The sequence below is a fragment of the Castor canadensis genome, chromosome 15 (genome assembly GCF_047511655.1).
Source record: "Castor canadensis chromosome 15, mCasCan1.hap1v2, whole genome shotgun sequence".
NCBI lineage: Eukaryota > Metazoa > Chordata > Mammalia > Rodentia > Castoridae > Castor > Castor canadensis.
In genome coordinates this window covers 80503468-80530838 of record NC_133400.1, presented here as the reverse complement: position 1 = coordinate 80530838, position 27371 = coordinate 80503468, and the positions used below count along the sequence as shown (strand labels likewise).

General features: G+C 33.4%; 1 protein-coding gene and 1 non-coding gene across 6 annotated transcripts in view; one reads left to right on the top strand and one right to left on the bottom strand.

The window, feature by feature from the left end:
• Nucleotides 1-27371, bottom strand: part of Mindy3 (MINDY lysine 48 deubiquitinase 3) — a 65199-nt gene that overhangs the window by 6869 nt on the left and 30959 nt on the right. For all 5 annotated transcript variants that reach the window (XR_012442155.1, XM_074056597.1, XM_074056598.1 and 2 more), the window contains 4 exons: nucleotides 23564-23644; nucleotides 7615-7687; nucleotides 3158-3230; nucleotides 837-924 (listed from right to left, as the gene is read on the bottom strand). Coding sequence is in view for 4 of the 5 variants with exons in the window: in XM_074056597.1 (XP_073912698.1) it covers nucleotides 837-924; nucleotides 3158-3230; nucleotides 7615-7687; nucleotides 23564-23644 (315 nt within the window). In the remaining variant the exon portion in view is untranslated. The remainder of the gene's footprint in view (nucleotides 1-836; nucleotides 925-3157; nucleotides 3231-7614; nucleotides 7688-23563; nucleotides 23645-27371) is intronic.
• On the top strand, nucleotides 2765-2955 carry LOC141417600 (U2 spliceosomal RNA). Its single transcript, XR_012442258.1, has one exon. It is a non-coding gene; the product is annotated as a U2 spliceosomal RNA (small nuclear RNA).

Sequence of the window (27371 nt, the reverse complement as noted above, 5' to 3'; positions counted from 1 at the left end):
ATTATATCTTGAAATTAAATAAATATATCTTAAGATTTTTCCCCTTATCTTTTTAAAAACAATTTTTCTATTTGTCATTTCTTTCATAATAGAGGAACAGAAACTGACATTTTTATAGGATCAAGGATTTTAAACTATGCTTATATCTGATGAAATGACCACAAAATATCTATCCAAATAATTCAGTTCAGTGACAAAACACTTAGATAAGAAACAAAGAAGAAAAGAGGCATAGGATACAGAAAATACAGACATAACACAAGAGTTTTAGGACTAGCATAGATTCCCAATAACCAAGTGATCAAAGCCCAATAGAAGACATGTCCCAGTAGGAAACAGTGCAGCTTTGTCTACTTCAAAACAGAAACAAAACAAAAGTTTTTATTCTACTCAACTGAAATTCTCCTGGAACTTTGGTTCATTGGTAGGAGCACTTACTACCACTTATAGGCACCTCGACCTTCTTTCCAGGTATTAACAATAGTTACCTAAGAGAATGAACATGGATGGCAGGGAGTAGAGAAGGAGAATCTCTTTATTCTACAAAGTTGTAATTTTATCCCTCCTTTAGGAAAGTAACATCATTATGTGTAAATGGTGTACACATTGCCCTCTACCACTCAGTGCACTGCATCAATGCACTACTTCAGAGCACTGCATAGCTGTACTGGCAAACATACACCCTTGCAACCTCTGCACGGCAAAGTTGTTACATAACAGTTTTTCAGTCTCATATTTGCACATTAGGTCATTTTAAAGAAGTAGGAAAAATGGCAAAATAATCACAGATAATCATACCAACAGAAGAAAATAATATATTTCCTCAGTTATGTTACCTGATCAGGAAAAAATTCTTGAAGAAATGGACCCAATAATATGATTCCCAATCCTTCTGGATCTAATTTATTCTTCATGAGAGTTATACTATGGGGAGAAAAAAAAAAAAACAATGGCTACTAAAGAGGAAAAAAGCTTATTTTTTTCTTTCATGATTAAATTACTGGTAGTATAATACATTTGACCGCCAAAAAGCTTAAGAGATGTTCTTTTTAGAACCTTAATGACAAATACACAGGAATGACATTTAATTTGCCAATGCTTGGTTATTTTTAAACCAGAGTAATCTGTTACTATTTAAAATTTAAGTTATGACGATGACTTCGGAATATTGTTCCTTATTAGGTAAAGTAATTTAAAAAACCAAGGCTTATGAACTCAGGCTTATAACTTCCCAAAGGCAAATTCTCTTTGCTTCATAGGTAAGTCTGAACTTAACAATCAAATGAAGCATTTAACTTGAAAAAATGTTTATTTTTAAGTCCAAGGAGAAAAAAGAAACATGTCAAAGGCAATGGTACATTACATAATCAAAAACATTTCTTAAAAAGCTAAACTTCAAGAACTAAATGAAATACAGGCTTAAAATTCTTCAGCAATCTAACTTGAAGGTTAAAGAAGTAGGACAATTCTCAGCTTGAGGACAGTGAATTCCAGCAAGTGCATGCACTTCACTGGTCCAGCAGTGGGCTATAGACAACAGATCGCTGCATAGCCCTTACCACCTAGGTGTAGACCAGACTGGTGGAAAACACTGTCATGCGTGACTAGAAAGAAGGCAGAAAAAAGGGTTTTCTCTGCAGTTTGAAGGGTTTTAAAAATGAAGGTCTTTTCAGAAAAGTTTTATTCCCCATGTTATCATGAATCCTGACAGCCATGAAATAGCTCATCTAGTGTTGTACAGAAAGGACATGACCTTTTAGTGGGTCTGAGCAAGACTGTGAGGCTATGATATGAACAGGGATATGAAACACTGTTTCTATACTTAACTTTTATATTCCTTAATACAGTCTAGTTTATGCATCACATTTTATAAATGTGATTAGGCCAAAGCACACAGTAAGTAACTAAGTTCAATCTTTTTAGCTACTTTTAGAAAAACACTTTGAATCAATTGTAGTAACAATTTAAGAGGTATTATGTATTCTGAAGAAACTGAATGTATATAGCTATTTATGTAAGAATTTGAAAATGAAAAACAAAAATAACCATTTCATTCTTCCTTCTTCCCACCTTAAGAATCGTCAGTAACCAAAATTATTTTAGTTCCATCCTCTTTTGCAAATTAGAGCAGAATAAACAAGAGGGTCTCTACTTACAAATCAGTTTAGGAGAAACACAGTAATTATTATAATACCATTTAATGGATTAGTTCAATTCTTGCTGAATTTTTCCTCTTTCAGCTGGAAACAATCACTTCTAACTATTGAGAATAGATAAAATACAACTGTAAAATGACTGAGGCATACTGATTGAGATATAATTAGTTTCTAAATATTCCAGACTTTCAAAAAAGCATACCTGAGTTTATTTAAAAACAGAATAGAACCAGATTCTAAAAACTGTGCATACTAATGTTTCATGCTGCTTTTGCTGACTCTATATTTTGTAAGTTAAAGTTTGTTCATTGTAAGAAAAAACTTGCAGAAGGAAAAAACTATGCAGGAAAATAAAAAGTTAGTGTAGATCCTAAGTGATCTTCATTTTTATTTCCATGTTTGATCAGTGCATATAACCACTTTATTAAAAGAGATTTTCTCATGGATAATAAAGAATCTGTGAAATAAGTTATAAATGTAACAATGTATAAGACACATTAAGGCAATAATTAAAATCTATGTTCTACATACAAAGGGTTCAGATAAGTTAATTTAATCACTTAGAAATGTTCAATGTCTTCAGTTATCTTTACTTAAGACAAAAACTCATCGCTTCTTGAACTTTTGGCTAAGATCAAGTGTAGTATTTGTTCTTATCAGTTTAGTATCTGATATGTCTTCTATCCGAGGACAATATATTAAATGGATTTTTGGAACAGGGAGATGGAATAGGAGCTTGTTCCGTCCACTCCACGCATCGACCTGGTATTGCAGTACCTCCAGGAACAGTGCACCAAAAAAAAAAAAAAAAAGGCAAAAACTCAGAGTGGGAAAGAAAACGCATGCTAAATATGTTAATATATTGGATTTATCTGATTTTTTCTCAAATATTTGCCTTACATAAACTGATATTTAAGATAAGTAAATAAACAAAAATGTATCCATCTTTAAAATTTAGTGGAATCTGTATTCAAAAAGACAACACTTCCTGTTTAGCTTACTATTCAGGATCTGAAACAAGGTCCAAAGCTTTCATCACATCTTCTAGAAGTGAGTCAGGTATGAATCCATTATCTGGAAAAAAATGTATTAGAATTGTAGTAATAATTTATTTCAAGAAATGCTGTTATTGCTGATCGGATTTGGGGGCAAGAACCCATGAAAAGGATACAAAGAATTAAGCAATAGTATAGTAAGTTTACTTTTAACACAATGCCTATTACTAGATACTCTCTTATATGAGTTTTTTCAGGCACACAGACCAAGATATAACCACATCACTTCTGAGAACTCCAATGAAAAATTAAAAGTCAAATCACCTCTTTAAGCAGTCTTACACATCTGTAAAATGGATAAATGTTTTAAACTTAAAATTATAACAAATAATTTACTAAAAGCAAATCTTTAAATTCCATTAAGAAATCTGGTGAAAAGAATTCTTTACTAACAAATTCCATTTGTCACAATATTATTTAGCTTCTTGGAAGAATGTAGTGATCCATTGTTATTTGGATAACTAACAACAGAAGACAAAGAAAAGATACCCTACAAAAAGGGGCCTAGTGATTTAAATAAGAGTTAGAGATTTAATGGGAAAAAATTAAAAGTTGAAATGCAGAGTACCATCAAATTTTGATGACTATTTTATGGAAAATACTCTATGGAAAAAAATACATTTCACTTGATGAGGAAATTGCACTGGCAAGTAGCCCAAACTCTTGTAATAGTACATGACACACAAAAAAGCCTTATAGGATAGTTAGAAATCATAGTAGTTTTAAGTTGTTTATTCCCTTACACATACCATGCCCATGTTCCCCTATCCATTTACTCATTCCTAAAGATTGTTTCCACTTTAAGACAGTATTGTCTTTTCCAGGGACTATATGATCTTTTAAATCTTGCCACGGAGAGCAAGATGTCCAAGAGCCTTGCTCCTATAATTAAACTTCAGCATAAAGTGAGCAGTTGCCCATTCAGAATGTGCAACTATACCCTACCAGAAGGGAAATGAAGAAGTTATGATTGTACAAAGATCCTTTCTGTTTATAAACGTCATAAGCAGTTGGATAGCTACTTGGAAAAAAAAAGAAACTGGCCTTGACTAAAAGGCTGCAAATCATTTAGTATAATTAAAAATGTAAAATTTTTAAAGTGAAAGGTTAGACAAATTCCAACTTGTAGAATTAGCAATAATTTGAAGTATAGAGAATAAAGAACTTATTTGAAGGTACACGTGAAAACATTCAAGCTTTGTGAGCTTGACTTTGAATTTGAAAGCTAAAAAAAATATTTTGTTCAGTTAAGTAACAGCTAAAAGCCCATAATCTCCAAATGTAAAACAGCTTTTATTTGGCCACTAGCAGGCAGGAACAAATATTTGGATAAGTTCCTGTGTTTATGGGCTATCACATATACCTACTTGACATTACAATGTTCTTCAGGAGGTACTACAAAACTTCTCTGTTGTCCAATGTCATTGACTATGTTCATCAATCTACCTCCATACCTTTTACTTTATGAACATTCCTATAAAGCATAAACCTGAATAAAAAGTATATATCCAAACACATCTCTCTACAAAAGATGCAATAAATAAATAAATATCTGAAGAATAGATTTTTCTTAAAAGTGCATCTGTAATACTTCGCATTGGCCTGATGTCTGATTCTCTTTAGGCAGTGAGCACACATACTAGCTTTATTTCTTAATTTAGGATTACTCATAAAACTGAGACAAGTAATTATAAGTGATAGATCAAGGTACTGCTGAAGTTAAAATTTTAGTATTGTAGATGAGAAATTAACAGCTCAAAATATACTTTTGTCTTCGTAAGTAAGCTTGACATCAAAATAAGTATTAAGGTCCTAAGATCCTAAAGAATCTGAAATTGGTGATTATTTTAATTGATCAAATCAAGTGAGTCACTATCAAATGAAGAATTACTGCTTTATGACTTGGAACTCTAAGAGACACTGGCAGTAGAGGTGGGAAAGGTGCTTCATTTTCTAGGACAGAATCTAGAATATGGTCTTAGTTCTCACAACTAGGTTTGTAGCTCTGAGAAGTGATATAAACTGTCACACATTTGGTTTTCTTAAGAAAGCAGTCATAATAATCCCTGCCTATCAACTAGATTCATGGCAAGATTTTAATGAGATCATGGAGATAAAATATTTATTACCTGCAGTGTTCCATGCAAGTACTACTCATCACTATTTTTAAACAGGTCCCCACTTTGCACCAGGTTTATGCACCATTAAGAATAAGTGATTCTTAATCATTGGTGATTAAGAAGATCAATACTAAGTCACCTGTTTAGAAGATGAGGTATGTGGTCTCACAGAGGTGATGCTATGTATGGCAGTTCACTTGCCTGCAAAAGTCTTTAATTCATAATATGCCAAAGGCATAGTGTGAACAATGCTATCACAGGCCTACCTACCCAAAGAAGTATGAGGATTGAGATAAAGATACGAAAATACTCATGGGTACCAGAACTTGAATTCATTTTTTTTTTTTAGCTCCTCTCTAGATCAATTATTCTACATGTGTAAGTACAATTGTCCCCACACCAGTCTCTGTTAAATGGGAACAGGAACTACTCAGAGGCTTAGAAGAATTGTTAGTATAAATTAAGTGTTCCAAGAAGGCTTGATTTGCTTATACCTTGAAACAAAAGCATGGTATGTCTGGGGAAAATCAAATTAGTGGCTGAGCACATTATTTTGTGAGTGACTGAAAGACTTAAAATGAAAAATTAGTTCAGTTTTTAATATTTTTACTTCTTATAGCTGAATCCTGCATGGTGATATGCAGATAAGTAAAATTTATCTTCTTTATAATAAATCATGTACAGAAAGAGATAGCTTATTCTGAGGTAGCTGAACAAGTTTTGCTTGTTTGCTTTTTAATATGCAGTTTATAGTCCTGCTAAGCTGACAGGCATAAAACTTTAGATAAAAATTATTTTATCAATTTTTTTCTCTAGAACATACACAGTAAGTTCATTTTCATATCGTATTTCTCATGATTTAATTAGGAAAAATTGCCACTGATTACAAATTGGGCTTTAGTACTGGTCATATAAAAGATTCTAACTTTCATTGGTATATTGGTGAAAGAAAATCAGTAGTACAAGCTTGCTACCTCATAATGATTAAAAAAACTTGCAAGAAGCAAATATACAAATCTAGTGCTTTGACAAATGTCTCCTACTTTAAAAATCTGAGGTTCTTTTTTTTCATCCAGTTTTATATAAAAGTTTTTAAAGTTCAGGTCTCCTATGCCTGTAGACACTCTTTGCTCTGAAGGTACTTCTTTGTGCCTTTACTGATTAACAATTATCTCCTAAGATTTCTGAGTCACTCCTTCTCTTATCCTTTTCTCAGGAAACTCATCCACTCAGTTTAATTTCTAAAAATTTTACTAGTGAAATAAACATAGAACTACCTAAAAAAACAGATTATAAAGTTGTATTTTTGGTTTTGGAATGTTCTGGGTGGTTATACGTTAAGTCTAATTAATACCTCCGACAATCATTTCAAATTTAAATAACATCTGTAATACAAAGCCCTGACTAGAAACTCTAAGATACTCAATTTACCCATCATGTTATCCTACATAAATCATGCTACAGTGTATTCCATTCCACAAAGAATTTATCTTTCATACTATAATTCATATCTGTACAGGGAAAAAGATGTCCCCACATATGTCTTAGAACAGCAAGCATTTGTATGAGTAGGTACATGACTAAAGTGTACTCTACACTGAAATATTATATATGTATTTCATATACATAACATATATAAAAGGAAAAAATTTAAAAGGCTACCAAATATAATAGAAAAAATATATGCCTTAAATAAATCTTTAAAAGGCTATGCTACAGGAAGTCGCTTAACTCATTCTGTAATATATTTATTTAAAATGTAAATCCAAGCCTTTACTATCATCAATTTCCTTAGTTATTCCAATAATCTCTTGCCTCTATCAACACTTCACTTTAGCAAATACTATCTAAGTATATATATATGTATATACACATATATTTTTTTACCGTCTTCCACTCAGGCAAAATACTTTGAGCTCCTTAATAAACATTGCTGTCTCCTGCCCATGTTTATAGATGTATCACTTTCTCTTCTTTTAGCTTCATTTACCAGTGTGGTCTTTCCCTGAAGTCTTCATGACTTAATTAAGTTCAATTTAATCACATTTCTTTGAATCTTCTATTACACTTTTGCTTTTATTTTCATGTAATTATTTCTACAACTATCTTTTGTTAAATTTGACACTTAGTTCAAGATGTATTGAAAACATTTAGAGACTAAAATGATTCATTTCCTATCTTTCCAACAAAGGATTCTAAGTGGTAAGAGAATGATTACAGGTTGTCAGCTTCCACTGTATAATTCAATGTGGTACACATAGCAGAGTTAATAGAATCTTTTACCTTCTGGATCATAGGTTTGGAAAACTCTCCTAGCTTGTTCTGAAGGAGCCTCAGGGGCTACTAAAGCCATGTCCTGAAAAGACAACATCCAAGCTGTTAAACAGTTACAAAATCATGACATCAAAGAATAACACAAACATTAGTGTAGGACAAAGAAATGATGTCATAACACTGTGAACTACATTTGTTTCACAGGTGTGTACATAAGTCACATCTCTTAGGGTCTTAATTTTATATCTGAAAAATAATACTTCAACTGCAGAAAATTATTGTGAGAATTAAAGTGAAGCTTTATATAAATACTTGAAATATTTGAAAAGGCTAAAATAAAAATATAATCTGCACAAATGATTTATTACATTAAATAAGTAGTAGTATAACGTAAATTATACTCTGGTTTTCAAACTCCGAAAACTAAGGTGCAGACATTTTTGTAGCAAGGAATAATACAATTACACATAATAGTGCATTTGAAATTTACCACTTATGTAAGCATGAATGGGAGTGTGGCTCAAGTTGTAGAGTGCCTGCTTAGCAAGTAAGAGGCCCTGAACTCAATCTCCAGTACATTAAAAAAAATTATGTGTCAGTTCTGCAAACATGATTTAGCTATACTTAACCAAAGATTAATCAGTCAAGTCCTGTATGTCTAGAATTTTAATTTCTAAATTCAAAGAAAATATCCCAAGGCAGAAGTATTCCCTTCCCCATAGAAAATTCTCTATCATGGCTAACTTATCACAGTGAGCATTACTACTCATTGAAATTCCATAGTACAAAAATTTAGTGTTATCTCTGATTCTACACAAAATTTTATTCCACATATCCAAGTCACTATAAAATCCTACTATTCGACATGAATGTGGAATCTAAGCTTTTGCTATTTACCTTTGGTCATAGCTTTGGTCTAAGCCTTAACCTAAAATAGTGTTCACTCAGACAAACCTCATTAGAGAAAAACTTTCCAAGTATTCCTTCCTTCCATCTCAAATCCTTTTTTAAGAAGTTGTAGAATATAAATGCTAAGATTTAAAATGCTATTCAAAGGACAAAATTTTTTTATAACAAATGTACTTACTAACTTTCGTCCAAATCACAGATAAATGAACAAACAATAACAGAATAATTCTTACTTGACCATGGGGACTATGTTTCTAAGAACCTTAATAGCATTCAGTTTTTATGAAAAGACAGGATTGGGAATCAAAACAAGGAAAATTATTTAGCAATTGCTAAAACTGGGGTTATTATTCTTTATCACTTCCAAACTACATTTATCCTACTATAAACTTTAGCCTAGAATTATTTATACCCCTATTTCCTTCTTTTGCAAGTCTCCCCTTTAAAATGGCTGTTAGAACTTGTACATGAATACCACAAATGAAATTCTGGGTTGGGAGAAGATCTACAAAACAAAATATATAAAAATCAACTCCAAATGAATTTCTAAAAACTTAAAATATAAGACTAGAAACTGTAAAACTATTAGAAGAAAATGGAAAAACCTATGTGACATGGTCTTGGCAATTAGTCTGGGATTGATCCCAGAAGCCCAGGTAACACAAACAGTAACAAATGGGCTTACATTAAATTAAAAATCTTTTGCACACCAAAGGAAACAATTAGCAATATTCAGAGGGTCTACAAAGTAGATGATATTTGCAAGGCCAACATCTGATAAGGGCTTAATATCTACAGTATAAAAGGAGCTCAAATAACTGAACAGTTAGAAAACAAAAAAATCAACTTAAAACATGGGCAAAGTACATGAATAGATATTTCTCAAATGATATAAAGTGGCCAAAAGATAAATGAAAAAACTCTCAACATTACTATAATTAGGAAAATGCAGATTAATACCACAAGAGAAATCATCTCATACCTGTCAGAATGGCTTTTACTATAAAGATGAAGTGTTGGCAAGGAAGTAGAATAAAAGAGAGCCCTTATACACCAATGGAAATGAATGCAAATTAGCCCTATGATTATGGAAACTATATGGAGGGTCCTTGAAAAATTAAGAATAGAATTATAGTGAGATCCAACAATCCCATTTCTGTATACTTACTCAAAAGGTGGGCAGGAGGCATGGCTCAAGAGTGCCTGCCTCACTAACACAAGGCCCTGAGCTCAAACCCCAGTATCACCAACAAAAAAGGTTTGAAATCAAAGACATGTCTCAATTTCCATGTTCATTAAAGCACAATTCATAATTCATCAACAGATGAATGGACAAAGAAAATGTGGTATACATACTCAGTCTTAAAAAGGAAATTCTTTTCATTTGCAACAACATGGATAAAACTGGAGAATTCCAGTTCACTGCTACATGAAGCCAGGCACTGAAATAAATTTTTTGTTCACATTTATATGTGCAATATAGAACAAGTGAATGCATAAAGAGAAAATTGTGGCTATAGAGGCTAGTGGGGGGTGGATAAGAGGAATAGGGACATGATGTGAGAGGGTACAAAACCATAGTGAAATTACTGTGCATTTTTTTTGGCAGTACTGAGGTTTGAACTCAGGGCCTCACACTTGCTAAGCAAGTGCTCTGACCACTTAAGCCACTCTACCAGTCCTTACAGTGAAACTGAAGGAATTATTTTTTAAAGTTCTACCGCATAACTTGTTGAGCGCAGTTAATATATTGTACATTTCAAATATGCTAATAGTATATTTCAAATGTTCTTGTTAAAAACAAGTGTTAAGTATTTGAGATGACAGATAACTAGCTTGACTTAATTATTCCACATTATGTTCATAAATCATAGCATCACTCTGTACCCCATAAATTAATGTAACTACAGTGAATTTATAATCAAAAGTAAAATATCCTGAGTGAAAAGCAAACAAAACAGTCTTTTTTAAGGAATGAGATGTCACAAAATACTTTAAAATTCCCACAAACTGAAATTTTGAACATTACCACTGAGGTGAGAAGATTCCAGACTTTATCCATACAAAGAAGGGTTACATCAAATTCTCTGGCATTAGAGACTTTGAAAATGCAGAAGTGCAAAAAGGATTTAAAGTGAACTACCTAACTTTTCTCTGAGTTCCAAGTGTAAACAAAAAATATTATGCCAATCTAGAAAAGAAAGTAGATTGTAAGGAAAAATGCACTGCATATTTCTTGCCTCTGTTGGCAACCTTCTTCTGTAATGGGCCCACTGGGGGAACAAGGATCCTAGGATAAAGACCTTGGGCAGAGTGACACTCCAAATTTGGTAACATACTAATGTTAAACATATTTCCTATTTACACAGCAAATTTGAACATAAATACAGAAATACAGAATTCCATTCAATCTAGAGTGCTTCACAATCCTAATGCAAAATATTTCAATGAGAGGTATTATAAACTCCCACTTTTTCTTTTTGTACATAAATAAAATAAATTATGGAGGATGAAGTAAAATAGAGCTTTTACGTAATAACTATATAACTATAAAGAATAAGAAGACTCTACCCCTAAGATTTACCATTTCAAAGACTTACTGTAGCAATTTCATATTTAATGTATTTTCCTAATCGAATTTATTTTTTAAAACACCACCAAATGTATTAGATGGTAAAGAATGTTGGTTGGCACTAAAGGTCATAGTTTAACAGATGAAAGAGAAAATATATTACTATACTTTTATTAGTAAGTATACTATTAAAATTATCTTAAAAAATTACCTTATAAAATGAAATAGGAACCCTCTTACACTGTTGGTGGGAATGTAAACTAGTACGACCACTCTGGAAAAAAATTTGGAGGCTACTTAAAAAGCTCAACATTGATCTACCATTTGATCCAGCAATACCGCTCTTGGGGATATACCCAAAAGACTGTGACACAGGTTACTCCAGAGGCACCTGCACACCCATGTTTATTGAGGCACTATTCACAATAGCCAAGTTATAGAAACAGCCAAGATGCCCCACCACTGACGAATGGATTAAGAAAATGTGGTATCTATACACAATGGAATTTTATGCAGCCATGAAGAAGAACGAAATGTTATCATTCGCTGGTAAATGGATGGAATTGGAGAACATCATTCTGAGTGAGGTTAGCCTGGCCCAAAAGACCAAAAATCGTATGTTCTCCCTCATATGTGGACATTAGATCAAGGGCAAACACAACAAGGGGATTGGACTTTGAGCACATGATAAAAGCGAGATCACACAAGGGAGGGTGAGGATAGGTAAGACACCTAAAAAATTAGCTAGCATTTGTTGCCCTTAATGCAGAGAAACTAAAGCAGATATCTTAAAAGCAACTGAGGCCGATAGGAAAAGGGGACCAGGAACTAGAGAAAAGTTTAGATCAAAAAGAATTAACCTAGAAGGTAACACACACACACAGGAAATCAATGTGAGTCAACTCCCTGTATAGCTATCCTTATCTCAACCAGCAAAAACACTTGTTCCTTCCTATTATTGCTTATACTCTCTCTACAACAAAATTAGAGATAAGGGCAAAATAGTTTCTGCTGGGTATTGAGGGGGTGGGGGGGAGAGGGAGGGGGCGGAGTGGGTGGTAAGGGAGGGGGTGGGGGCAGGGGGGAGAAATGACCCAAGTCTTGTATGCACATATGAATAATAAAACAATAAAAAAAAATAAAATGAAGTATAAATAAACATTCGCTCCACACTCCCCCACAAACCCACTGCATTATAAATAGAGAGTCCAACGGTGTAATTCTAAGTTATTCAGTTCAGCAGGGTTATTTGTAAGTATTTTCTTTTCATCATCCCTAGTTGTACCATTTAAGAGAAAACTGCATTGCATACAGCATCTGAAACTCCTTAGGAGGAAAACATCCTTAACATCAAATATTTAAATAGTGTTAATTAAACTCTGACTTAGCATCAAATTTATTTATATTCTAAAAGCAATTCTCTACATTTGTCTGACATCAGATGCTTTCGTCACACAAATATTAAAAGTGACCACTCAGCCAGTTTACAGTCAACAGGGACTGCTACACAATATGGCTTTTAACTTATCTAGCCTCACCCACCATTAACTAATCACCAAAGTGCTACAGAGGGGAAAACACCCAAGCTGAAATGGTACTATCTAATACCCTACAAATCACAAACTAAGTATCTCTTTTCATGTAGCTCTCTGTATTATCAGTATAACTATTCGCTTATCACCATGAACCTTTAAAGATGTTGTAATACTAGCTATCCTTCTGAACATGGGCTGAAATATAAGACTAGAAAATAGTTCATTACTGGAAAGGTTTTAAAGTTTCTTTATTATGCCTTTCATCATTATCAGGAGCAATCACTGTCATGAGTAATCAAAGATCCTCCACGAACCTTAAGATCGTGGACACACATATATATATAATGCCATTTTGGCTCACAGACATTTAATAGTGCTGTGAAGAGCCCCTCCAAAGAACAGGACTAAAGTCAACAGGTGTATGTGTCAATCAAATTTCACTTAATAATCTATTTCATACCAACTCTGCCCTTTAGCTCTACTTATATAGATGATTTGGGAATTTAATATATTTTAAACCAATTATTAAATGCCCTCAAAATGTATAGCATCATTGTAGGTGGGCTAGTGGCCTTCTTCCTTCTTTTTCCATTATTTTCCAAATAATATGTATGAGTACTAGGCTTTCTCCCCAGCAGTCCACTGCTGGATGGCACCAATTTGTGTTGTGTCAGCAAAGTCATGAGAGGTAGAAACAAAGAAGACACTTTTATGGTTCTTCCTTCAGAAAAATGTAAGCTTACTGCACAAAGAGAAATGAGGCATTAGGAGGAAATGCCTTCGATGGACATGAGCTACTATTGTACTATGATCATTAAAGCCACTAATATTCATGAGTGGGCGTTTCCCCTCCCAATCATCCTAACTGTTCACCTTACTTTAACAATCTTTTCAGCCTTTCTCAATTGGTTTCTGTCAGAAGATTCATCTCTAATGTCTAAGGTGTCCACTTTGGGTAATGACTTTCCTATGCATTGAGAACTATTATTTATGGACTATCTTTGGAAAGACTGAGAAAAGTCTTTCAACTCACTTTTTATGTTCTCTCAAATATACAAAGAAGCACTGTTAAGAAGAGCTGTTAAGTCTTTTAACCACTGTATTTCACTAAGGAAATGAATACCCTAGGCATATGAATACCCACAATTCAAGAAAAACGATTATATATTACTTTTACAGATGGTAGAAGTTATATTACACACATATCTGGGTGAAAGGTTTAATAAATCTGATGATAGTCAAAAAGTTACTCTTTATTTCTAAGTAGAGACTCTTTGGATCATCGATCCATTTAAACTGTTAAATCACCTGGACACCAAAGCAAGCTATGGTGGCAGATGGCATCATTGACCCCAATTAGCTACTCCTGCCTTCCTTCATGAGGATTATGTATCACAGCCTGTTGCTACAGTCTTGAGGGCCCTTTCTATGGACAGGGTCTACTTCCTTGCTCTACTGACATCAGGTTTAGCTAGGTGACTTATTTTTGTCAACGAAATATGCCTAGAAGTGGCATCATGTTAGCTCCCAGTAGAAACTGTAAGTCTGCTATCTGGTTTTGCCAGTCTTTGCCTTTTCCCTCTGTTCCTAGAACTACACAAACCAGATAGCAGCTGTTCTTACAGCCCAGATCTTAAAAAGAGATGACACAGACAGCATACCTGTAGCCACTGTGCAAATAAGAGAGAAATAAGGTTGGGCTGTGTGTGTAGGTAGTGTGTGTGGTAGTGGAACATCTATGTATAGGCAAAAGAGGGCATGCTGTTTAAATATGACAACTTAGAATTGGTTGGATTCCTTTTTTTCATCACTGCATGCAGGCAATTTTTTTTTTTTTTTTGGACACAGGATCTCCCTGTATCTCTGGCCTTGTACTCAATCTCCTTCTGCCTTCACCTCCTGAGTGCTGCAACTACTGGAGTGTCCTACCATTCCTGGCCTGCATGCAGACAATTCTAAACAATGTGAGTGCCAAATTCCTCCCACCTGGAAGTTGAACTGTCCTCAGTGACCCCTTCTTGAATATTACTATGGAAACCACTAAAATTTTATGGCTATTGGTTAAAACCTACGACCCAGAGGTTTGATTCTGTTTGTGCAGATGCAAAATTTGTTCTTCCTATTCATACCTGGCCTACTTTTTCCTCATCTCTTCCTCATGCTAATCCAGTGATTTTTAGTAACAGGTTTTACATACAAGGGAACATATAGACTCTGTATGTTTCATATGGAAATGAATCCCTACAAAGATTACTGAAACCATAGCCCACCAGCTTTGATTAGTCTGAATAAATTAGTAGAATGAAAACAGGGGGACACCCTTTACTTCCTACTTTGCAATCCTACCTCCTTTTCTAACAAGGTTTGAATGGCGATAAAAACTCCCATTTGTCAAATTTGTAATGATTAAAATTTTTATCACAGCATTATAGAGCTTTTACTGTTTATTAAGAGGTCTTAATTTACATTGCATTTATGCCTTGGATATCCAAGTTTGGCCTTTCTTATCAGCATAAACTTTAATATGACTTGGGAATAAATCCTGTTGTTTAAGCTAGTCTGACCCCAACCCTAGCACAATTATTATGGTTTAACTATAATAAATCAGTTACTATTCTCCAATTAGAGTGTGACATACCACATCCTTTTTACCCTCTCTCCCAAACCCAGAATATAGCTCTCAGTTCATGTTAAATCTACAGCTTACTGTGTCCTTTCATTCAAGTATCATTTTTTTCTGCACCCCTCTGTACTCTCAAGTCTCTACTCCACTCTAGCAAAAGTGATTAGATTTTTTTTGTTCTTCTAAAAGGAGCAGTAAAAAGCATAGCTCAGGAGTCAGAAGAGTTAAGTTTGGATCCTGGCTTTAGTACTCACTAGTTTATGACTTCAGAGATGATAGTTTTCATTGGCCACAGACAGTAAAATGTAGATGAAAATGGTACTTACCTCACAGGAGTACTTTGTGAATTAAATGAGGATTGCATGTAAGATACTTAGCATAGTAGCTAACACCTATCAACACAAGGTAAATAAGTACAATGTATTATTAATTCCTGTATTTCAACAATACTTACAATGATGACAAATGCTTGCTATGTTAGGTCTGTGGGAAAACAAAGATAAATCAGGTAGCTCCAAAGTTGGAAAAAGAACAGGAGCAAAAGGAAGCAGGAGAATCAGCAGTTACAATACAAAGATGTCATTGACTAGACCATGAATTCTGAGCAGGATTTTAACAAGCACCTTGAGGAAGAGGATAACATAAATAAAACCACGCACACACAAAACAAGAAAAACTAAATTTATTGAGACTTAGTGATGGCCATACATTACATATATAAGAGTTTGCCCTTCTGTTGTCAACTCTACTGGCTACAATTATTTTCCTCAATTATGGACAAACAGCTAGAAGTATGGATTGACCAATATTGGCTCTGATCAAAATTCAAACTTTATCCATGACAGAACTCTTTTAGGCCCTTCTATCAATGACAGTTTATTTTCTTTAAATAATGACTTAGATTCTACTGTAATAAAAAAATAAGAAATTCTAATGGAGAGGGGGACTTAATCCAGGAATCAGGATATTATCACTGACATATAAAAGAAAAAGAAAATTCAGAAAAAATACAAAAACTAGATTTACAAATATAGCTGCATAAGGGCATTTGGACTTGGAGAAAAGAGCACACAATGGCAATTAATGTTGCCTTTAAGGAGGCAAAAACATGTATATTTTCAAAGATTTCAGTTAAAAATAAATAGACATAAAACTTTTTACTATTGGGGTGGTACAAATCATTAGCACAACCAAAAGTTGGCCATGATAGTTAGCCCCAAAGTGTGCCAAGTGGGTAAGAGAATTTGTGGTTAAAAAGGCGTATTTTTTAATACTGAAATAATTTTAAATGGTTACTTTGTATAGACTTTTACCAAACCTATCCAAGTATTTCAAGTAAGAGAAGATCACCTCAGCATGTTTTGTTTTGTTATTCTTATTAGAAGACAGGCATTAAAAGTCACACAAGTTATGATTGAAACTATTGAAACAAACATTTGCATCTTAAATCCGTTTCTTCTGTAGAGAAGGCATGAATGCAAAAATTTACATACAATAAATGGAGCGATGACTAAAACTGCATTAAAATTTAGGACAAAACTTACAAAATGCCCGACTATGAATTAAGCATCCCAAGTCCCATGAATTTTACCCAATAAAGATAAAGGTGAATTTTCTTATAACAGTAAACAGCAAAAGTTATAAAGCATCATTTTATTTTTCCTTAAAACTGTTTATGACAAGCAGAGAAAAGCATAAATATTAGAGCAGAACTAAAAAAGGCATCTATCACTTAATCTCAGGGGTCCTTCTAATGTTACAACAGAGTAACACAAAGAAGCCTGCTCTGGAGAGAGAATTCCACCCAGACTCCCAGTAACAGATACCACTATAAGACCACTGTCAGCTCACAGAACAGTTAAATGTCTGTTTCTCCTTTACATTAAATTCAGTTTTTTTTACATTTTTTGTGTTTAATAGTAATGTGTTTTCCTGTGTTCTTACCTGAAAGAAAAAGTGCTTTATCATTGGAAAAGCCAAAAGGTGAAGTTATGCACACAAAGATTTCCTTTATAACCATATAAGAGGACAAAAAAGGAATGTAAAACTCATTCCAACTTCAAAAGAAAGTCCAAAATGGATTGCCAAGAAAATTAATCATTGATCTTCTGAAGATGAAATTAGATGCTAGTTATATAAATACTAGATAAGGAAGGTTTCAACTATTGTTATATTGCATCAACAGCTGCCACCCCACACTGATTCACGAGCACAATAAAAACAAAAAGACAAATTTGTCTGCTATTATATATATATATGTGTGTGTGTGTGTACATATGAAAAAATTTAATATTTAAAAATATTTTGTTTTCAAATTTAAAGCAATCTTGAATTTACATTGCAAATTAAGTTCACAGTTCTTGAAAGGGAAATTTAAAAAGTAGTCCCCAAATTTTATTCTTAAAACCCTAATGCAAAAAGAAATACAAATATTCAAAAGGGAAAAATTATGGCTAGAGAGAAGAGAGAACAAATGCCAAAATGTTCAACCAAGTAATAGTAAAGCCTTTGAAGTATGTAAACATGCAAATGAAAAGACCTGACTTCCCAAAACAAAAGTATCTAACATATTATAAAACATGTTACACAGCCTATTTTTATAAAAGCTAATTTTTACCTTTAGAAATTTAGGGAAAAAAACTCAAAAAGTTAAGTTTAATCATGGGTTTCAAATTTTTAAGCATCTACTTTTCAAGCTACATTTCTTTTACCTGTGCAATAGGTCTGCAAGTTCTCAACTAACCTCATCCAAAGTACCCTGGTACGATTTCTCACGACCCATGCCCACATGGCATGTTCCTTTTCAATATACAGATCTGAAGGTTTTGTTCTGCTGTAGCTCAGATAACCTGCATGGAAAATTCTCCATCCTATTTAGTAAGAATTAAGTTTCCTCCTTTGAAGAGGTCCATTTAGTTACTTCATTTCACTTTGCCCACAAGCTCTTTTTAGAAGGTTCTGTGGGAATTTTGCTGCTTGATGACTTTGCGGTTGCTATAAGGTTCCTGCAATTAGATTCTGTGATATTCTCCTTAATACTAAGTATAGAGCGCCATTGACATAGGATGCTTGTATGCATTTCTCAAGCAGACAACCCTAAGATACTGTGTCAAGGAGTACAATATCAGTTTTGTTTTACAGAGGCTGATGCTTAGTTAAGATTTAAAAAAAAAAAGGATCCCTTTTATATTAGGTAGAAAATTGAGATGATGTACAAGATATGGCAGACATTAAATTTAAAAACTAGAAAAAAAATCTCTTCATAAAAAGATAGAATAGGTAATAAATTATCAACATGAAGTTTAATGACCTATTCATAAAATTTAATTATTTTATTTTTTTTCTATTGGTTTTTAAATAAAACTGACTTCTAAAAAATCTCTTTCAGTTCACAAATGTGTTAATGATTTGGGCAGGAAGAGTGTCCAGCAAACGTGACAAGCTAAGTTCTGGGCCACTGAACATCTCAAATATGAAGTGATATTATTAAAGAAAAAGCTCAGCACACTAGCCATAAAACTGTTCATGTGAAAAGGAAAAATCAAAACAGATAATTAAGAGGTTATTTCACTAAAGGAAAACCATTTTCTTATCCATTCTTAAACCACTAAAGCAAATCTTAAATATAATATAGAATGTAACTTGGCATTGCTTATCTATAAATACTAATCAAAGCTGTTTTATTCAATAATAAGGGTATTGTTGCTGATTAGGTTCATCTGCTGTTTGCCTTCCATACAGGATATAATATGTAGTAAGTGTTATTTTTTTTTTATTTATAAGCTTAGAGATTGTATTATTTTCCATTTTATTCTATCTTGTAAGATTTCAGGGGCTGGTGGAGTAGCTCAAATGGTAGAGTACCTGCCTAGCAAGCACAACTCTAGTACTGCCAAAAAAAAAAAAAAGAAAAGGTCATTTGTAAGATTTCTACTTTCCCAGCCATGAAATGTTAGAAAAGCTTTTATTCCTCTACAAACTTGTTCCTTTTTGGTGTGAACAGTAAGACTGGGTCAAATGATAGCTCTTACTAGAGCTAAATTCCAGTTAAAAAAATAAACAGTATTTATATCAAACATCATCTAGAATAACAGATTTCCCATCACTACCTTGGAAGGAAGTAGAAGGCAGCTATTGCACAGCCCTCCACCTACCTGCTTCTCACCTCCCAATCCCACTTTTTTTGGTGAAGGGCAAATAGTGAATAAGCTGTCATTCTACCTCAGGAACAAAGCTCTCAAAATTCATGTACTTTACCCCTCTCTACACCATTACCATGGACCAAACACTGTACTTTCTGTTTACCTGAAATTTGACAAAAGTCTTTCTTACCCCTTAGACCATTTTCTACGATTAGCTGGAGTGATCTTTTCAAATAAATTTAATCCTGCTCCCCTCCTCCTACTTCTTCTAAACTATCCAACCCCCCTATTTTTACCAAGCCTACTTTGTCATTACTCTTAGGATGAGAGCATCCACACCTTGCCCTTTCAGATCCTTCTCACCAGTCTTTCCCTCTGCAGGTGTTTATTTGCTCCAATGTTTCTTATGTAGCAAATGCTCTTTCCCTTCTTCCACTAGTTTAGTCTTAAAGATGCATCAGTGCTCATTTTAGACAGCAATTCTTTAAGGACACATTTCAAATATCCTAAATCTATGATAAATGTCCTAAATCCATGGCAGTTTGGGGTTTGAACTAGGGCCTCTAAGCAAGCACTCTACCATTTGAGCCATACCCTCAGCCTTACTTTGCTTTAGTCATTTTTCAGACAGGGTCTTATTGTTTTGCCCTGAGCCCTGGGACTATAATTCTCTACCTGAAGATTCTCATGTAGCTGGGATTGTAGGTCCAGTTTATTTGTTGTGGTTTCACTAATCTTTTGTCCAGGCTGGCCTTAAACCTGGATCCTCCTGATCTCTACTTCCAGAGAAGCTGGATTACAGGCATGAGCCACCACCACCTGGCCCTCAAATATAAGATGTATTCTTCAGTATTATAGACCAGTGCTTCATCAGTATACAGAACACTTTTAATGCTGTGTGATAATTTGAGTCATGCCTCCCTGTATTAGAATGCATGCCTCCATAAAAACAACTATATGTATTTTTGCATACCACTGTATTCATAACATGTGACATACTGTCAGGTACAAACTATATGCCCACTAAACACCCGATAAGTGCCATATGAATAAAAGAAGACAGATGCACTGATACCATTTTCAGTATGTTAAGAAGACCAATGTTTTTCATAGACCTTTCACAGTGCTTAATTAGAGACTGCCTTAAAAAAGTCTGAACATAGAGTATGCTTTTTTTTAACTTAACTGTAACCAGGAAAAAGAAGTCAGCCCATCCAGACAGTTTTATAGAAATTCTTATAGCACTGCTTTTAAATTTTTACAGAAACTATAAAAACAGTTTTACAGTTTATTTACAGTAATTCTGCTGGCAGAGAAAACAATGTTGTTTGTTTCAAGCCACAGAACATATAATACCGTGAATAAATTTATCCAAAACAAACAAATCATAACTCTAAAACAAAGAATGACAATAAAAAAAAAATCCATGTCCAAAAGTGATTGCTTAAATGTAGCAACATTAAAGAAAGATTAAGCAAACAATGAATGGTTCTTGTTGCAATTCCAGAACAGCAAAATTTCTAGTATTTCCTAAATAGTGAAAAACACACAGATACTACTTTATATTTAATTAAAAGCATCTGCAATTGGACCTAGTAAATGATACCAGACTCGGTTACCATTTACATAATCTTCTGGCTTTGTCCACTTTTTTCCAAAGGGAAAGAATTCTTTATCTGAAACTTTTTTTAAAGGTAGCAACTTTAAACACTCCAAATTCAGTGTTTCTAAAATAAATTGAAAAGAAAGTACCTATATGTTTAAGAAGCTTTGGAATGAGTCATGAAAACATAAATATTGTAAGGAATATCAGATCAGTACCAGTGGAAGTCAAGTGTGGAAAATTCAGGCAAAATCTTTTATTTCATTCCACTAATGAATTCTCTACCCAATGTGTCAGATCATACACCAGATCCTAAGACTACGAAGATAAGTCTCAAAACAGTAATTAGTATAAAATCCAAGAGTCCCAACAACAGATAAATAACTTGATACAAAAAATTTTTAACATTTACAATAAAGAATCTACAATTTTGCTATTAAATTCATATTAACCACCTTATGAATATATGCATTTTCTCATCATGTCAATCTGTGGCTTCAGGGACAGGAATACATGAAGACAGATTTAAATCTCTCGTATGAGTTACATGGCATACACAAAATTTATGTTTTGTTGGACCTACACCTTTCTTTCCTAGTTATGAACTCCAAGTCTCTAATAAAACATTTCATTGCATGTGACTGGGAGCTATGAATAGAAGATGAATTGGAGATAGCCCCTACCCTGGACAAGGCTTATTGACTACACTGACTCATACACAAAAAAGTAGGAATTAGGGACTGTGTGTCGTGTGATAAACACAGTGGTCCAAGGGAACAACAACACCAGGACAGGATGTACGTTTTTCCTAAGAGTGTAATTTGCTCTCATGATTCTGCCAACAGCCTCATTTTTTCACATGCTTAAATATAAGATTCTGCAAATTCAGGGCTTTTTTTTTTTAATAATGGTACTGGGGCTTGAATTCAGGGCCTCCACCTTGAGACACTCCACCAGCCCTTTTCTGTGAAGGGTTTTTTTCTTTTTTTGAGATAGAGTCTCGCAGACTGTTTGCCTGGGTTTGGCTTCAAATCGCAATCCTCCTGATCTCTGCCTCCTGAGTAGCTAGGATTACAGGCACAAGCTATTGGCACACAGCTAAATTCACAATTTTGACAATGTAATCCACAAAGTTTAAGATTTAAAAAATTTTCACCTTATATTTAAATTTAACTGTTACATAGTTTCACAGTTTATAAATTTTCCTAATGTTAAAGAATAGCATTGGAGATAAACTAATTGGTTTGAAAGTATATTTTGTATGTAAATTGAAACTGACTTTTTCTTCTGGAAATAAAGAACATAATGAAATTCTCATTTAGGAATTAGAGGTTTTTCTATTTCTCTAGTTCACATTCTGTTTAGCTTCTTCTGTCCTATTTTGCTTTCTGTCTGAAAGCAAAAGCTTTCAGACTAAACATAACATATCAGTGAGGCCTCTACCTTTAAAGAGTTGTACTTCATAGCTTTCCCTGTTTAATAAAGATAATGTGTATCTTGTTCAAAATCTACTGGGTAGACTTGCCAGCACAATAAAAGAATAGGATCATAAATTACATCCTAAAAGCTTAGCCTTGTCAATTCAGTTTTTGGTAAAATTTATCCAAGTCATACCTCTTACAGAATCAAGCATGCATTAAAAAATACATGCTAAAACAGCCCATGGAATAAGCAGAAAAGTGCATTAAAATTAAGGAACTTCAAAAACACAATTTTATATTTCCTCCTTCAGTCCAATATCTAGCAATTCTGTCTTTTGATATCAGTGATGTTTAATAAATGTTTGCTGAACAATAAAATAACAGCAATGATAATGATAATAGCTAAGACTTACTGAGCATTTAGCTTGTATTAGGCACTGCTAAATATTTTATATTTAAGTCTGACAAAATTCTAAGAGTTAGATAGTATTTTTAATCCCTAAAGACACAGGAAAAGAAGTTAAGAGAATTACTAAGTGGCAACACTGAATTTAAACAAATGCTGTCTGATGCCAAAGCTCTTAACCCCTCAATTGTGAAACAATATTATGTATAGTTAACAATTAAGATTTAGAAATAGTTTACATAAGAATTTTGAAACAAACATTTAAATGCATCTCACTTACTTTAATACTATAATTAAGTACATATTACAATTGTGAAAAATATTTTACCTTAGAAGAGCACTTGACTTTAATACCACTGAATTATTAGGTTTTGAGTTATTTTCTGAGATGTAATTAAAATATTTTATGTAATATAAGTTAATTTTATTCCTTTAACAAAAAAGCAAGCCAACACTTAAATTCAATTGTTTCTTCTACAACACTGATTTTTGAAATCAAAAGCCAAAGCTTTAAAGTCAGAAAAGGTCAAAAAATAATAAATCATGACAGGTTTTATTGAAACACTCCAATATTAAAGTAATATAACAATCTGTTTTTTGATATTAATTTTTTTAGATTTTTGAAATAATCCATTTAGTGGTGGGATTAGATAATACTTGTACAAAGATCCAAACTATATATGGATTTATAGTATTTACTTGCCTGATGTCAATCATACTTAAAAAAAAATCCTGAAACAAGCATACCTTGGCAAAAAATACGGTGAGGTGAGTTTCACTGCCAACAATCCAAATAGGGAATTTTGGAGATTTCAAGTAAGAACCAACCTAGAACAAATGTAGCAAAATAAAACACATGAAAAATTTGTACTGCCCATTAAATATCTACCCAATTTCTGAAGTGTAACTGAAGTATCCAATTCATATGGAAACATAATGCTTTCTATGCACAGAGATCCGATAGTGAATGTATACATGAAATGTTTCTGAACTTACATCTCACCTTTATATTAGAGCAATAATAGACTCCATAAACATAACTAGTTTAGCCCTAAGAACTGTTCTCAAGTTTTCAGAAAGTTCCTAGATAGAATGACTACTTCCAGAATTTCAGCTTAGTACCTCAAACTCAAGGCCATAAACTTTATCAGGAAAATAATTCTAAAATAACAAATAAGATTTATGAATAACTAAAGGGAAAGAAGACATAAGAATATCATCACTTCCCTCAAAGAACAGGGTAATAGAATAATCTCTCTTAAGAAAAAAATACAACCTAAAACATGTTAAGATTATAAAAAAATCTTACCTTTTGATTCTTCATGATAGAAGGTCATTTAAGTACAAGGCTTTACAATATGAATAATTTCTTTAAAATGTATAAAAAGCCACACTTAACAGCTTTCCTTTAAGGTTATATGTACATATATAAACATAAAGTGATAATACATCATTTTGTGTGTATGCATACGACTAAGAAAAAGAAAGTTTAATACTTGATAAATAAAAATAGATTTATAAAATCGATCACGTACACACCAATCAATTCTACACTCTTATGAGGACAGAAACCTCAACTTAAAAAATAACTAATCTTACCAATCAAATTTGCTGAATTTTCTTTTCTCACACACTGCCTATAATTGGGAAATTCCAAGTACCTACTTGTAGCAATTGGGGCCAGTTATTCTTTCCTAATCAGCCAGCATCCCCTCCTTCAATCACCATCTGTGGAATCCTTATCACTATGAGGGAAGTCACAGGCACTCTTTTGTATTCATGGATAGAAAAATTAGTAAGTTTATTCTATGGTAAGAGTGATGAGTTAGATGTGCTAACTAACATGTCAATGTGGAACCAATAAGATAGGAATAACAGTTTGGGAAGCACAGCAAAACAAAGAAACAGGAAAAGCTCTGATCAGTTTTAGCTTCAAATGGGATTTTAGCAGTCAGCAGCAGAAATGCTTCAATTTATATATAGGAACCTGAGACGTGCACAGGAGAGGAGCCTGGTCTGAACTGAAGCAACTACCTACTATCCAGTGAGAATTAGAACTTAGGTTTTCTGACTCCAACTCTAGTGGATTTCCATTATGTTCCTTGGGGAACAGTTTGGATACTATTTAGTTTCTTTATTACAAAAAGTGTGTATGTGTGTGTGTTCAAAGTAAAGCAGAAATAAAAAAAATCAAGAAGTTAAGATTTTACACTCTATGACCAAATGCTAAATGAATACTGAACTCATGAAGTGTCTTATAGTAATAAAAATAATAGAGTACACAAATATTGTAGTCACATCAAAAAACAGTTGGACAGTTCTTCAAAAGTTAAACACAGAATTACCATATAACCGAGCAATTTTACTGAGTATCCAACTAAAAAGTGAAACCATACGCTTAATAAAACACATACATGAATATTCATGGTAGCATTATTCATAACAGCTAAAAAGTGGAAGCAATCTAAACATATACCAATCGATAAATGAAAAATAAAAACTGGTATATCATATAGCAGAATATTATTTGAACACAAAAAGGAATTTAGTACTAATATATGTTAAAACATGGAGGAATACTGAAAACTATTACTAAATAAAAGCTAGACACAAAAAAAACTATTATATGATTTTATTTATATGAAATATCTAGGAGAGGCAAAATCATAGAAAGAAAGTAGAATGGAGGTTGCCAGGGGCTGGGGAGGAGGAAGAAATGATTGCTAAAGGTAAGAGCTCCTTTTTGGGGTAAGGAAAACATTCTGGAATTAGACAGGGTGATGGCTGTATAGTAATGAATAAATACTAAAATTCACTTAACTGAATAGTTTAAAATGGTAAGTTTTATGAAATATGAGTTATGGCTGTTTTTTAAAAGTGCGCAGTCAAAAGCACTCAGAGCCACATTTTTCTTTGTTAGGCTGTGCATGTGTTTGGCAGGGGGAGGAGTGGTTGTTAGAGAAATATTACCTCATTTGTATTATTGAATATATATGGTCAAAATGATGCAAAATGTTAACTTCATTTTTAAGAAGCAATCTGCTACACTATCAAAGAATGGGGAAATGTTCAGATTTACAATGTTATCACAAACACAATTATTTCCTCTATATTATTTCTCTAGCCATCTGGTGATAAAAAGTACAAATACACAGATTTTGAGAATTTACATGCAGACAAACACACCATGGTGTAACATAATACTTTTTTTTAAAAGTGCTGACTTAGTTTTGAGACCTTGGAAGTTAGTCAGTTTTCTTTAAAAGGACAGCTGATTAAATTCTTATCTCAACCACTTCCCTTTGGGCTTCTCACCAGGATCATCCTAATTGCTGTGATATCAGGAACCAGACAATTTAGGACTACCTTGTGCCTCAGAACCCACTGAGATTATTCAAATTAGAAATCCACTGGGATCCTAGAAAACCTAGTTAATCCTATCCCACTTGCATTAATAAGCTGCTCCTACACCTTCAGCTTGCTGTTATCCTGTTCCCAGATGCAACCCCATGAGCCCCTGCCTGGCAGCTGTCTCTACCTAGCTACTTCAGTGTATGGTGTTGGACCAGTAAAAGAATCTTTAAGAGTTTATATTCCTTTAATGAAGACAACAGAAAAACAAATTTAAGATTAAAATAAGTAAATAGAAAGGCCATTATAGAGTAGTTATTTCTATGAAATAATGTGGAAAAAAAAGTAAAGCAAGGAAGAAAGAATGGCAAGGAAAGAGTCAGACACAATCTGAAGTACAACTGGAGTGGGAGTCATTTAAAGAGCTGGAGTACTGCAGAGAGCAAGTACAAAAACCTATTGGGCAGGTCAGGAAAGGGCTGGGCATGCTTGGGAACATGATGGGACAGCAACAGAGAGGGAAATGCAACTGAAAAGACAGGATCCAGATCATCAGAACCTTACAGGCTACATGATATTTGACTGAAAATAAAGGAACTGCTATTGTTTAACCAAATGATGGCTACTAATGAAAGAGGGTGGCATGAATCCAGCATGAATCCTATTATCTTAGCCATATTACCCCTGTGTAAGTGTTGTCATAAAAGAGGAATGAATGTTGTTTGGCAAACAACAATAACAGTAACACACACATAGAGAAAGAGTGAGAACCAGATATATATATATATATATATATATATATATACTACATATATATATAGTAACCAGTTATTGTTACTATAAATAATCACCACTACCAGAACCACTACTATGGAACCACTATTTTAAAATGGAACAACAAAATTAGATCTACTTCTTCCTTTCTCTGAGATTATGTCCTTAAGTGCAAACAATGATTTAAATGCCATTTAAAACTATTTGGAATATTCAATGGATATTTCAGATAGTGTAGGAAGACAAATAAGTAGCAGTAAATTAGGGTTTCATGGCAGTTCCTAATTCTGGCACATGTGCTAAAGAGTTTAATGTGAGATGCTGGGAATTTTTTTTACAGTGAAATCATTTTTCAGATGGAAAAAAATGAAAGAATTTTAGGCATTTAGAAAATGCTTTTTCTTTGCCTGACAAAGCATTTTCTGTTATT